Source organism: Lacerta agilis, chromosome 6 (genome assembly GCF_009819535.1).
Source record: "Lacerta agilis isolate rLacAgi1 chromosome 6, rLacAgi1.pri, whole genome shotgun sequence".
In the NCBI taxonomy this organism is placed as follows: Eukaryota; Metazoa; Chordata; class Lepidosauria; order Squamata; family Lacertidae; genus Lacerta; species Lacerta agilis.
The window spans coordinates 90,014,784-90,028,287 of record NC_046317.1 but is presented as its reverse complement, the minus strand read 5'-3'; the positions used below and the strand labels follow the sequence as shown (position 1 = coordinate 90,028,287).

The following is a 13,504-nucleotide window of genomic DNA, read 5'->3' as shown; positions in this document are numbered from 1 at the left end:
CTGTCCTTCCAGTGAGCACTCAGGGCTGATTTCCTTCAGAATGGATAGGTTTGATCTTCTTGCAGTCCATGGGACTCTCAAGAGTCTCCTCCAGCACCATAATTCAAAAGCATCAATTCTTCGGCGATCAGCCTTCTTTATGGTCCAGCTCTCACTTCCGTACATTACTACTGGGAAAACTATAGCTTTAACTATGCAGATCTTTGTCTGCAAGGTGATGTCTCTGCTTTTTAAGATGCTGTCTAGGTTTGTCATTGCTTTTCTCCCAAGAAGCAGGCGTCTTCTAATTTCGTGACTGCTGTCACCATCTGCAGTGATCATGGAACCCAAGAAAGTAAAATCTCTCACTGCCTCCATTTCTTCCCCTTCTATTTGCCAGGAGGTACACAACATAATTACTTCACTTCAGGGGAGTGTTTAGATCCTGCTCTCCAGGACGACGCCCCAAAGCAGGTCTAAAGAAAAATGAATACAGTAAAGCAAAACAACTGATTTTTAAGAATTTGCCACAGGGTAAAGATTAAAGTGTGTGTGTGTGTTTATGTATGTATTTTTTCCCTGTTTGAAAAGTCGCCCCCCCCCCAAAGGAAGGGTTTTTTATTTTTATTTTAGCCTGCTTTGATCGTGTGACACAAGGGAATGGTGTCTTGCTCTGCTTACAGTACCTATTGAATGTTGCGGCAGCAGCAGGAGGCCCTGGAGCAGCCCTTCTCAACCTCAAGTCCCCATATGTTGTTGTACTACAACTCCCATCATCCCTAGCTAGCAGGACCAGTGGTCAGGGATGATGGGAGTTGTAGTACAACAACATATGGGGACCCAAGGTTGAGAAAGGCTGCCCTGGAGAGTGTCAAGAGGGGGCTGGGAGTGCTGTGGTTACTATGGGCTCCACATTAGAGGCCACAAGGCAGGGATGGGAAAAGCTTTGCTTGCTTCATTTCTACAGTCAGGTTGCCATTAACGGCACAGGAGCAAAACCAGTAAAAGAAAGGTGGCAACGCTGGCTGCTCCAGTGAATTGTTTCCTCAGAGCAGAGGCTGTAATTGTGGGGTATACTTTGCTGCAAGTTTGCACCCATTGAAAGAGTGGAATAATGACTGCCTTGCCTTAAGTGATCTATTGAATAACTTCTAGGGGCTGGTTTTTAATATTGTGGTCTTATTTCTAACCCTTTGTAACCTTAACTAACCCACCTTTGCTGCAGTGAAGTTTGTGTGCCTGGTTGATAACAGAGAGGGAATTGCTGGACAGCTGAGAAGATCTTGCCATTGAGCTTTCCTGCTACCTGTCAAGCTGAAGATGTGCTGAAGCCCAAAAGGGGGCAGGGACCTCTTCATTCTGCAGCGATGGATGAAGAGAGTTTGGAAGCAGCAATCCAGACCTATAATGCCCAGCTGCAGCAAGTGGAGCTGGCTTTGGGAGCTGTGCCGGACCCAACACAGGAACCTGACCTGATCCAGCTGCAGGCGGATTTAAAGCAGCTGATAGAGCTGACAGAATCCAGCCTGGTTTCTGTGAAAAAGAGCAAGCTCTGTGCATCTTTGGACCCAGGGACACTCTCCATATCTTCATCCAATCCTCTCCAGCCAGACACTCCGCTGAGCACAGATGATGAATATGCCGCTTTTAAGGAAGCCATTGCTGAAATGGGTGGAGAGGATGAGTCCCCAGACGCTCAAGATGTGGAGCAAGAAGGAGAGGAGGAGGAGGAGGAGGAGGAGGAAGCCAGTGGGATGAAAGTGAAAGCCCCATACTACAGTTCTTGGGGCACCCTTGAGTACCATAATGCCATGATTGTGGGGAGTGAATCTTTGGAAGATGGAAGCCGTGGGGTCAGAGTGCTCTATCTCTACCCCACCCACAAATCCTTGAAGCCATGCCCCTTCTTCCTGGATGACAAGTGTCGGTTTAAAGAGAATTGCAGGTAATTAGGATTACTCTTGGGTTGGGTAAGGGATAGGGATGGGGTTCCCAACAAGTCAGGGAAGTCTTCATAATATTGCCCTCACCCTCCTCTCCTCCACCAAGGACCTGGATGCTATGCCAAGCTTGCATTCCCTATACCCCCTTTCATTTTGGGCAGCTTTCTCCAACCTGCTGCCCTCTACACCAGGATTTCCCAAACTTGTTCCCCAGTTTTGCACTACAACTCCCATCATCCCTAGCTGGCAGGGCCCAGTGGTCAGGGACGATGGGAATTGTAGTCCAGAAACAGAGGGAGACTCAAGTTTGGGAAACCCTGCTCTAGATATCTGGTAGTACAGCTCCCGTGAGCCCCAGCCAGCATGACCAGCTGTTAGAGAAATGGGCTATGTAGGCCACAATACTTGGAAGGCACTGCAGCATCTCTGCAGTTTAATTTTGCAGTATCCTTTGTGCAGCTTGGAAGCTTGCAGTTCAGGTGCAGGGAACCTTTGGCCCTCCGATGAGCCTCAGCACAAATGGCCAATGGCCAGGGATGAAGGCAGCCGTAGTTCATCAACATCTGGTGGGCCAAATGTTTCTCATAGACAGTCCTGAATAAGAATATAAGGAGAGCCCTGCTTGCTCCAACCAGGTAGCCTAGAATCCTGTTCCCACAGTGGCCAGTCAGATCCCACTGGGATGCCTGAAAACAGCACCTGAGTGCAGCAGTCCTCTCCCCGTTTGTGATTCCCAGCAGCTGGCGCTCGTGATTCATTGTCCTTGTGTTGCCCCCCCCCCTCCGACAGATTCTCCCATGGGCAAGTTGTATCTGTGGAGGAGCTGCGTCCCTTTGAGGAGCCCGACCTCGGCTGCCTTGCTGTGGGCTCAGCTTGCTTGGCAAGGCATCAGGATGGGATCTGGTATGCTGCTAAAATCACAGGTGAGTTCGTTTCACTTTGCACGTTTGCTGTGAGGTTGGAGGGTGGTTTATGCCTATTTCTAACTTGACTTATGCGAGAAGCCAAGTTACAGGGAACCAGGCAGAGGACCTTCTCGGTAGTGGCGCCCGCCCTGTGGAACGCCCTCCCACCAGATGTCAAAGAGAACAACAACTACCAGACTTTTAGAATACATTTGAAGGCAGCCCTGTTTAGGGAAGCTTTTAATGTTTGATGGATTGTTGTATTTTAATATTTTGTTGGAAGCTGCCCAGAGTGGCTGGGGAAACCCAGACAGATGGGCAGGGTATAAATAATAAATTATTATTATTATTATTATTGTTAGTTGTCAGGAAACCCCCCTCCCCACGGCAGGTAGCAGCCCAGGATCGCTTGCAGTACAGGGAACCGCCCCCTTTGTTCACCAACTCATCATCCCCCTCCTCAGGAGGAAGCGACCATTCCTCCAGTGGGGAGGGGGAGTTGGAGGGAAGAAGTTGGCGCAGGGGCTGTGAAGGGATAGCAGAGCTGAACACCATGGGGAGAGCGGGGAACAGGGACAGGTTCCCGCGCCCTGAGTTCGCAGACAGGAAAGACGTGGAAGGGCTTCCGGCGGCTGGCGCCATGATGGATGGTCGTGGGCTGCTTCGGCTGCGAAGCACCCAGTTCATCCCGGGGGTCAGAAGCCCTGCAGCCGCATAGCGGGGCTTCGGTTGGGGCGCGGGAAGAGCGTCCCGTGCCCTGGGCTCCCCGGCAGTGCCCGTTGCGCTCCGAACCCTTCCCCCGCGCCCCCTGTAAAGGGGGAGTGGGGGTGAAGGGACCACGGAGTCGGGCTTCAGGGGAAATGCCCCAACCGGGATGTTTACATGCGGCGGCAAAGTCCCTGATGAGCGTCTCTGTTCTACCTGTCATTAAGGAGTTGCTAAGAAACCAGAAGCTGTGAGTAATTGATTGACTCTTTGTATTCCGGGAAAGCTCTGGGATTAAGAAGAACAGGCAGCCCGCCTCTCTCCCTTCGGGCGGTGAAAGAAATTAACCCTTTAAGTGACTGCTGCTACAATAATCAATTGAAAGTATTTGGAATTTGAAAGTTGAGTCTGTTGAGATCTCCTTTTGGGGGTTAACTGAGGAAAAAATATCTCCATTTGAAGTTTTGGTCTTTATACCCCGGCTTCGGAAGAAATGGCGGCGATTTGGACTTGCGTAGGAAAAAATTGAGACAAAGGAAGGAAAGACAGGAAACGTAACTTGATACCCACCTCCCCCCGAAGATGTTGGGCTATGCGCTTACGTTGGCATTGAAGGAATGGGAGGATGAGGAAAAGCTTACTGTCTTTCAACTGGAACTGCTTGATCGAAAACTAAGAGCCTTGAGTGCGATTATAAATGGAAAGAATTTGTTTTCCACAGAGGAGGCTTTTCGAAAGTTTCATTCAATGGAAACAGACTTTTGCAAACAGCTGGAAGATGTGTTGGAAGGATGGTTTGAGATGGCTGAGCAAATCCGAATAGAACAGGGGCCGATTTCAGGGGGTGGCAGCAGCCCTGGAACGGAAAGATTTTTAATATCCAGACCCCGAGGTGGCAGCCCGGGGTCGAGGGACACAGAATTAAGATTTCTACAAGAAGAAGAAGTATGGCACAAAGGCACGGAGAAACTCAGAATGGAGAGGATGAACATCTTGGAGCTCGATGCAGGGTTTGTTGTGGTTGCAACCTGGATCTGTGGACATTCAGAAGAATATAACAGGAGATCCGGTTCTGGTGAAAGACAGGAGAAGATAATGGACAGAAGGGGAGTGGGTTGAACTAATCAATGTATAATATAGATGGTCTGCCATGGCATCCGAGATCGGAGTGTGAAGTCTGTTAATTACAAGTTTATTTTATATAAGTAAGGAGATATTGAATTTAAGTCAAAAGCAGCATGATAAATGATAGAAGAAATAAGTTTAGCTGTAAGAATATTTGGTTAAGTTTTAGGTTACAATGCAAAGATTAAGACAAAGGTGTTTTTGCTTGTTTAAGTAAAGTTAAATTTTTATAGAGAAAAGTTGTTAAGGAAATAGTGTTTTGTTTTAAAACCGAAGGTGTATAGGCGGGGGAAGTCAAACGTCAAGATTTGGAACTAGAATTATTTTTTTTTTCAGTAAGGTATACAGATAAGAAGAAGAATCCTGACATTATGTGTATGTGTATTTGTATTTGTTTTGATATTTGTAGGTGTGGGGGTTGGGTTTGTGTTATTTTGTGAAAATGTCAATAAATTCTGTTTAAAAAAAAAAGGAAAGACGTGGAAGGGGGAGGCGGGGGTTCAGAATCCCGCGCCTCTTTTGCTGGACTAAGAACCGGAAGGGGTCATTCCTGGACTCTGCGGAGGGATGAGATGAACGTTTGAACTTTTGCTCCACTGTAAATATCTGCACAATAAAGAACTTAGTTTTTAGAAGTTCTGCGTTCGGCTGATTTCTCATGAGCAACCACTGAACGTCCTTACATTAGTGCAGATGGGGTAGGCAAGATACCTGTCTGGCATGAGGGGACCCTAAGACATACCTGAACTATCAGTGGCCCCTCTGATGCAGGTGTCTGCATGATGCACTCTTGCAAAGAAATCCAAACTTTAGCTGCCTGCAAATGTTTCAGTTGCTACTCCACGTGTAGTAACTAAGCTGCATTATTCCAAGCTTGTTCATTGGTCCATCTAAGCCAGTTTATTTTCTCTGATTGGCAACAGCTTTCCAGGATTTCAGGCAAAAGTGCGTGTTTCTTTCTTTGGCCTTTCTACCCACAGTCCTTTTTAACTGGAGAACTGGGACCTGAACGATTTCGTATGCAGTGCACTTGCTCCACCAAAGTGCTTTTCCCAATGTATATGGGGTTCCCCCCCCCAAAAAAAAAATGCCTCCTGTACTTTAAGGATGCATTTAATATCATACCTAATAATAATAATAAATTTATTATTTGTACCCCGCCCATCTGGCTGGGTCTCCCCAGCCACTCTGGGCGGCTTCCAACAAATAAAAAGTAATGGATATTAAAATACCCCATCAGGAACTGGGGAAACAAAGTCACAATGCTATACCATTTCATGTACATAGTGGATGTATAAATCAATGTAGCACTCAGAATGTACAGTTCAATCTTGTTCACGTCTATCCAGAAGCAAGGTCTACTGAGTTCAATGGAGTTTACTCCCAGACCAATGTTGCAGCAAAAGGTATTGATCTGAAACGGTTTCTTGCACACACCTCTTGCTGAGGAGTTGTGAGGGATGCGTGTCTTGACATTTGAGCTTTATGGGGGGGAAACGTTTCTCCTAATTGCACATGGGTACCCCGGTTGGCGCACTGAATTGCAGCCTTACCATTTCGCTTTCCCTTCCTCAGACATTGACAGCGGTTACTACACGGTGAAATTTGATTCGCTGCTCCTGAAAGAAGCGGTTGTGGAGGGAGACGGCATTATGCCTCCCCTCCGTGGCGAGGAGAGCTCATCCTCATCGGAGTCGGAAGGGGGTGAACTGGATGATGCCGGATATGCCAAAGGTATAAGGTGTGGGCATTCAAGCCTCACAGGGCTTCTTGGTGGGGGAGCTTCCCCTTTCGCTCTGAACTTCTGCTTTCACTTAGTGTAACTGCACTCTTTAATCTCTCGGGGAAAGGATTGTCTCCATCATCTTGGGCCCGCTACTTGTGGACGTGTTGGAATGCTGGAGATTTGCGTGCCGTTTTTATATGCAAAGTGGCTCACTTTAGCCAAGGTCACCTGCCCCTCAAAAACAGTAAAGGTTTGTTCCGCGCACAGCCAGTCTTTAAAAAAAGAACCAAAGCAATCTCTGGAGCAAATGAACTCCAGGAAATTTGAGTGTGACTTCGAAGAAACGGCAAAGGGTGTTCAAAGATCATTGGAACGTAGTGCCGTGTCTGCGCTGTAAACTTAGGGAAACTTTAAAAATGCATGTGCCCCAAAGACACCAGGGAACTGTGGTTTTATGAAGAGGCTGAAAATGCTCTGCCAGCACTCCCATAGAAATAAGTTTGCAAGGGGAAGGAAATATTGTTAAAAGGGGGGGGAATATAGGAAGTTTTCTTTGTCCATCTAGCTCAGCGACTCTCTAGGATTTCAGAGTTAAGTGTTTTCCCGGTCTTACTAGGGATTGAACCTGGGATCTCCTGCATATAAATTGAAGAGTAAGTGACAGGCAGTAATATAAAAGCTGTCTGCAAGCCGGCAGCTGCTTCTGGTAGCCAGAAAGCCAAACCATATACATGTAATGATAAATGCAATTTATGTAAGGAGCTTAAGGTGGAATACATGGTTCTCCTCTTCCCCATTTTATTCCCCCAAACAGCCCTGTTGTGTAGTCTGAGAGAATGTGACTGGCCCAGGGTCACCCAGTGAGGTTCATGGCTGAGTGGGGATTTGAACCCTGGTCTCCCAGATCCTATGGGACCCAGGTGGCGCTGTGGGTTAAACCACAGAGCCTAGGGCTTGCTGATCAGAAGGTTGGCGGTTCGAATCCCTGCGACGGGGTGAGCTCCCATTGCTCGGTCCCAGCTCCTGCCCACCTAGCAGTTCAAAAGCACGTCAAAGTGCAAGTAGATAAATAGGTACCGCTCCAGCGGGAAGGTAAATGGCGTTTCCGTGCGCTGCTCTGGTTCTCCAGAAGCGGCTTAGTCATGCTGGCCACATGACCCGGAAGCTGTCTGCGGACAAACACCAGCTCCCTCGGCCTATAGAGCGAGATGAGTGCGCAACCCTAGAGTCAGACATGACTGGACCTGATGGTCAGGGGTCCCTTAACCTTTACCTTACCTCCCAGGTCCTAATCTGACATCCTCCTTACTACACCACACTGGCTCGAATGATTGGGGTAGTTAACAAACTCTAGTCACCAAGGCAGCAAAAAGTTGAGAGGGAAGCCAGTTGTTCTTCCTGCTTCCAAGATTCTGCATTAGGTATCCCACCCTGCTTGGTTTTGCCAGTGCTGCTGCCCTCCCCCACTTAAACCTCCTCTTGTGCCCTCACAGTTATTGACTCCAGCACCCCTGAGAACGGGGAAGGACCCTCCTCTTGCAGTTCCTCCTTCGGCAGCTGGGAGGCGCATACTCGTGGCATTGGCTCCAAACTCCTTGCTCAGATGGGGTATGAGTTTGGCAAAGGTAAGTATTTGCATTTGTGCAAAAGGTGTTTAGGGGATGCGGGTGGCGCTGTGGGTTAAACCACAGAGCCTAGGGCTTGCCGATCGGAAGGTCGGTGGTTCGAATCCCCACAGTGGGGTGGGCTCCTGTTGCTCGGTCCCAGCTCCTGCCAACCTAGCAGTTCGAAAGCGCGTCAAAGTGCAAGTAGATAAATAGGTATCGCTCCGGCGGGACGGTAAATGGCGTTTCTGTGCGCTGCTCTTGTTCACCAGAAGCGGTTTAGTCTTGCTGGCCACATGACCCGGAAGCTGTACGCCAGCTCCCTCGGCCAGTAAAGCGAGATGAGTGCCGCAACCTCGAAGTCGGACACGACTGGACCTAATGGTCAGGGGTCCCTTTACCTTTAAAAGGTGTTTATCTCTGCAACTTCTCCAAGTAATTTCTCTGCTTGTGCCAATAATAATAATAATAATAATAATAATAATAATAATAATAATAATAATTAATAATACAGTGGTACCTTGGTTTACAAACTTAATCCGTTCCAGAAGTCCGTTCTTAAATCAAGGCGTGCTTTCCCATAGCACCAGAGGACTCGATATACAAATGGAACACACTGCTTTCAAGGCAAAATTCACAAACCAAAACACCTACTTCTGGGTTTGCAGCATTCTTAATCCAAGTTGTTCATAAACTAAGCTGTTCTTAAACCAAGGTACCACTATAGTAATAATAGTAATATAATACTAATAATTTATTACTTATACCCCACCCATCTGGCCAGGCCTCCCCAACCACTCTAGGTGGCTTCCAACAGAACACTAAAAACACAATAAAACATCAAACATTAAAAACTTCACTAAACAGGGCTGCCTTCAGATGTCTTCTAAAAGTCAGAGAGTTGTTTATTTCCTTGACATCTGATGGGAGGGCATTCTACAGGGCAAGTGCCACTACCGAGAAGGCCCTCTGCCTGGTTCCCTATAACCTCACTTCTCACAAGGAGGGAATCGCCAGAAGGCCCTCGGAGCCAGACCTCAGTGTCCAGGCTGAACGACGGAGTTGGAGACACTCCTTTAGGAATACTGAGCCGAAGCCATTTAAAGCTTTGAAGATCAGCACCAACACTTTGAATTGTGCTTGGAAACTTACTGGGAGCCAATATAGGTCTTTCAGGACCAGTGTTGTATGGTCTCGGCAGCCGCTCCCAGTCACCAGTCTAGCTGCCGCAGTCTGGATTAGTTGCAGTTTCTGGGTCACCTTCAAAGGTAGCCCCACGTAGAACACATTGCAGTAGTCCAAGCGGGAGATAACCAGAGCATGCACCACTCTGGCAAAACAGTCTGTGGGCAGGTAGGGTCTCATCCTGCATACCAGATGGAGCTGGTAGACAGCTGCCCTGGGCATGGAATTGACCTGTGCCTCCATGGACAGCTGTGAGTACAAAATGACTCCCAGTAGGGACGCCTGATTCAAACTAATGACTAGGAGTAGTTAATGAGTAGGACACCTGATGCAAGCTAATGACTTCCTAAAAATCACTGCAAACCCCCCACCCACCCATATGACCTCGGTTGCTGTGCGTAAGAGAAACCTGGTGGACAAGCAGTGGCAAGGACAGGCCCATCTGTTTCAACCAACCAAGTCTCTGTTACACATGCCAGGTCAAGTCCTCCATCCATGACTCTCCTCCTGCTTCAGGTTTGGGGAAGAATTCGGAGGGCAGAGTGGAGCCGGTCTTAGCAGTCGTGCTGCCCAAAGGCAAGTCCTTGGACGAGTGTGCCGAGATCCTCCAGAAGAAGAGGGAGGGGAAGGCTGATCCAGCCAAGCCCAGAAAACGGCGGACGAAAGGCAACCGAGCTTCCCGGGCTACTCGGCAGGGCCCAAAGCCCTCCCGAAATGTCTTTGACTTCCTGAATGAGAAGCTTCAGGGCCAGGACCTCGGTGAGCAGGAGGCAGGTCTGGCGCCCCTAGAGAGGAGCAGCAAGGAGATCTACCACGCCAGCAAGAGCACGAAGAAGGCTCTGAGCGTCCGCCTCTTCCAGACGGTGGAGAAAATTGACCAAACCCAGAAGGACATCCGAGGGATCCAGGAAGCCTTGGCACGCAACATTGGGAGGTAATGAGACCTTCCGATTCTGCAAGTGGCATCTGATCTAGAATGGAGACCGTGGGTTTTGGCTTCCCAGTATTTCTGGCTTAGCTGGAAATATTTCAGTAGTGCTGGCTGGGGCTCATGGGAGTTGTCCAAAACATCCGGAAGAACACCAGGCTCTTGCATTACAGAATCACAGAACTATAGAGTTAGAAGGGACCCCCAAGGCAGGGGCGCCGCTGGGGAGGGGCGGTAGGGGCGGTATGCCCCCAGTGACATGGTGACAAGCGGTGGGTGGGGTGACAAGCGGCGGCCCCTCCCGCCACTCCCACGCGCCACCGCTCCCTCCGTCACCCCGGGAGCAGCAGCGCTGCTCCTCCCGGGGTGACCGGTGGTGCGTGGGGAGTGGTGGGAGGGGCCGGCGCTTGTCACCCCCACGCACCGCCGCTCGCTCCGTCGCCGTGGGAGCAGCAGCGCACAGTGTGTGCGGTGCTGCTGCTCCCGGGGCGACGGAACGAACGGCGGCACGTGAGGTGACAAGCGGCGGCCCCTCCCGCCACTCCCACGCGCCGCCGCTCCACTCCCTGCCCGTTGGGCTCAGGGAGCGGAGCCCGGGGGGAAAGGACAGGGGCAGGCCAGCGAGGGGAATGACACCCCCCTTGCTGGCCCACCCCCTCTCCTTTCCCTGGGACGGCTCTGCTCACGGAGCGCAGCGGGAGAGGGGTGGGCCAACTGGCCCGCGCGGAGGCGTTGTTCCGTGCGCATGCGTCATGACGTCATGCGCACGGAGCGACGCCCCGCCCCTATGGGTGCCGCTGGGCTTGCCGCCCCCTGCCCCAAGGGCCATCTAGTCCAACCCCCTGCCTTGCAGGAGTCTCAGCTAAAGCATCCATGACAGATGGCCATCCCACCTCTGCTTAAAAACCTCCAAGGAAGGGAGAGTCCACAATCTCCCAAGGGAGACCGTTCCACTGTCCAACAGCTCTTACTGTCAGAAAGTTGTCCCTGGTGTTGGAATCTCCTTTCTTGTAACTTGAAGCCATGGGTTCGAGTCCTACCCTCCGGAGCAGGAGAAAACCAGTTTGCTCCCTCTTCCATGGGACGGCCATTGAGGTAATTGAAGATGGCTATCATATCTCCTTCCAGTCTCCTCTTAACCAGGTAAACATACCCAGCTCCTTCAACCGTTCCTCATAAGGCTTGGCTTCTAGACCCTTGATTATCTTGGTTGCCCTCCTCTGCACACGTTCCAGCTTGTCAGTATCCTTAAATTGTGTTGCCCAGAAATTGGTTTGATGTAAGGATGGAGGGGGAATAGAGTAGGCACCTCCCTGTGCATGTTCCTTTCCTCTTCTCAGGACATCCTTCTAATTCTCTGGGTTTGGGGCTTTCAGGCACACGGTTGCCGCAGCTCAGCTGGAGGAGAAGCTTGCCGGAGCCCACAAGAGACTGAGCGAGCTGCGGGCTCAGGAGGCCAGTCTCCAGCGAGAGCAGAAGAAAGCCAACACGCACAAGAAAATGACCGAGTTCTAGCCTCTCTTCTTCTCTCCTGCCCTTCGTCAGGCCGGGCCATTTTCGCTGGTCTGGAAGCAGCCATGCTATTCTACAGGTGTGGAGGGAGGGAGACCTTGCTGTCTCAGGAGCTGGCAGACAAGCTAGCCTTGCTCTTCCTTTGTCCTGGCTGCACAGCAGGGCTGAAAGGCAGGTGCTGAGGACTAGGTGGGCAGCCCAAAGCTGTGGACACCTTAATGCAAAGGTAGCCAGCGTGGGGTATTCTCGGTGTCTCTGGACTCGAGCTCCTATCATCCCTGACAGGGCCTGATGAGTGTTGGCAGCTTGGCAACATCCAGAGAGTTGCCTCTCTTTTGTTACGCATAATTGGCTTTCTAAAGAGAAAAGCTACAAGGTGATGAACCTACATGGCGCTGCAGAGACCGTTAATCAGGCATGGGAGCCGCTAGCAGATTCCTGCCCTGCTGGCCATTTCCTTGTCTGTCTCCGGCTCTCACCCTCCCTGCCTGCCAGGATTCCTTGGCAACGTCTTGGTGGTGGGTGATCTCCCAATCCATCTTACAACAGAGAAAAGCACCACGAGAAGAAGGAAGAGGTAAGGCGGTGCTGTGCCGGGTTCTCTAGCCCCTGTGCGGTCCTCCTGACTTGGCGGAAGGAACTGCTGCAGTCTCGTGCACGGCATCCGCACCAATAGTCAGGTGCTAGAAGTGTGGCCTTCCTGTGCAACTCCTGGGCAGGGAGGGTATAAAAGCCATGTGAAAAGAAGCTTGGAGGAAGGCTGGCCATTCTCGCTGGCCCACATGAGCAGCAGTTCAGCTCTTTGAGGATTCTTGGCCTATAGTCCCTGTGCTCTGTCCCATCAAATCCCGGCAAGTTTGAAGGCAGAGGTGGGGAAATCTGCAGCCCTCCCCATGTTGTTGGCACTCTAGCTCCCATCATCCTTGACCACTGGCTGCCACTGATGGGAGTTGGAGTCCCAACAACATGGGGACAGCCACGTGCTTTGCAGTCTGAAACGGTGTGCAAAGCTGGCCGCGTGTGGCCTCCAGGCGCATGCTGAGCTTGCAATGCCACGCTCCAAAATCTAGCCTGAAATCCTACGGGCGGGGTGGAGGAAGGCGTGCAAGAGGCTTTCAGGTGACGTCTACCCCCACCCCCAAACAACAACTGTGTTCATGCAACCCCCTTCTGAAGCATCTGCCTTCCTCCCGTCAGAACTGACGGCAGAGCAGAGAAAAGCCACGATCATTCTTGCTCACCCCTGCAGCCCTACAGGAGAGATAGCATCAGAGAAGTGGGTAAACTGTTTGGTCTCGGGAAGAATGCTCTGCTGAGGTATGTGGTGGTGAAGAGCAATGGTGGGTTCTGTGTTTCGGGGCAGGCTTAGACATCTGTGTAGCTTCCTGTGCACGTTTCCTTTCAGGTTTGTAAAGATTATTTTGAGTTAAAAGGAACAATTGTCATGCTGGCTCCTTTGCTTTCTGGGTCTTGGGACTTTTTACGTAGCTCAGGTTATAGTGTGTGTGCTTTTGAATGTATGATATACGGTGCATCTTCGTTTGCAGTCGGGCTTGCAAAATATAATTCCCCAGCAAGGCAGTGGTCTGGTATTCTTCAGCTGTGTTTGGGCCACCTAATAGAGATAAATCTACCCTGTAAAAAGCACTGGGGGCCAGAAGAGGAGCAGCCACACGGTTTAAATTCCTGTTACATCCCTCCCCCCACACCCTTGAATTCTGTTAGAAAGGCATCTTGCTCTCCTTCTAAAGGAGCAATCTATGGCAATCACTTGTAGCCGAGTAAGATTGTCTTCCATAAACACGGTCTTAACAATGAGCCCATAAATGACTGTGGAGGCCAATTCTGGATCCACACGTCCTTCCACAGTGGGGACATAGGTTTTCGGACGG

The 13,504-nt window shown here is 50.3% G+C and overlaps 1 protein-coding gene across 1 annotated transcript; it reads left to right on the top strand.

The window, feature by feature from the left end:
• The first annotated feature begins 1,244 nt into the window (after positions 1 to 1,244).
• ZGPAT (zinc finger CCCH-type and G-patch domain containing) lies at positions 1,245 to 11,719 on the top strand. The gene is made up of 6 exons (XM_033153796.1): positions 1,245 to 1,924; positions 2,712 to 2,845; positions 6,233 to 6,391; positions 7,877 to 8,008; positions 9,689 to 10,106; positions 11,477 to 11,719. Exons 1-6 carry the CDS (start codon positions 1,347 to 1,349, stop codon positions 11,613 to 11,615), a joined length of 1,560 nt encoding a protein of 519 aa, XP_033009687.1. The 5' UTR covers positions 1,245 to 1,346; the 3' UTR covers positions 11,616 to 11,719.
• The last annotated feature ends 1,785 nt before the right edge of the window (positions 11,720 to 13,504 follow it).

Excerpts from the sequence above, each read along its gene's own strand:
- ZGPAT (XM_033153796.1), top strand. The coding sequence starts at position 1,347 with ATGGATGAAGAGAGTTTGGAAGCAGCAATCCAGACCTATAATGCCCAG. Across the intron at positions 1,925-2,711 it reads CGGTTTAAAGAGAATTGCAG|ATTCTCCCATGGGCAAGTTG; the intron begins GTAATTAGGATT and ends CCCCTCCGACAG. Across the intron at positions 2,846-6,232 it reads GTATGCTGCTAAAATCACAG|ACATTGACAGCGGTTACTAC; the intron begins GTGAGTTCGTTT and ends TCCCTTCCTCAG.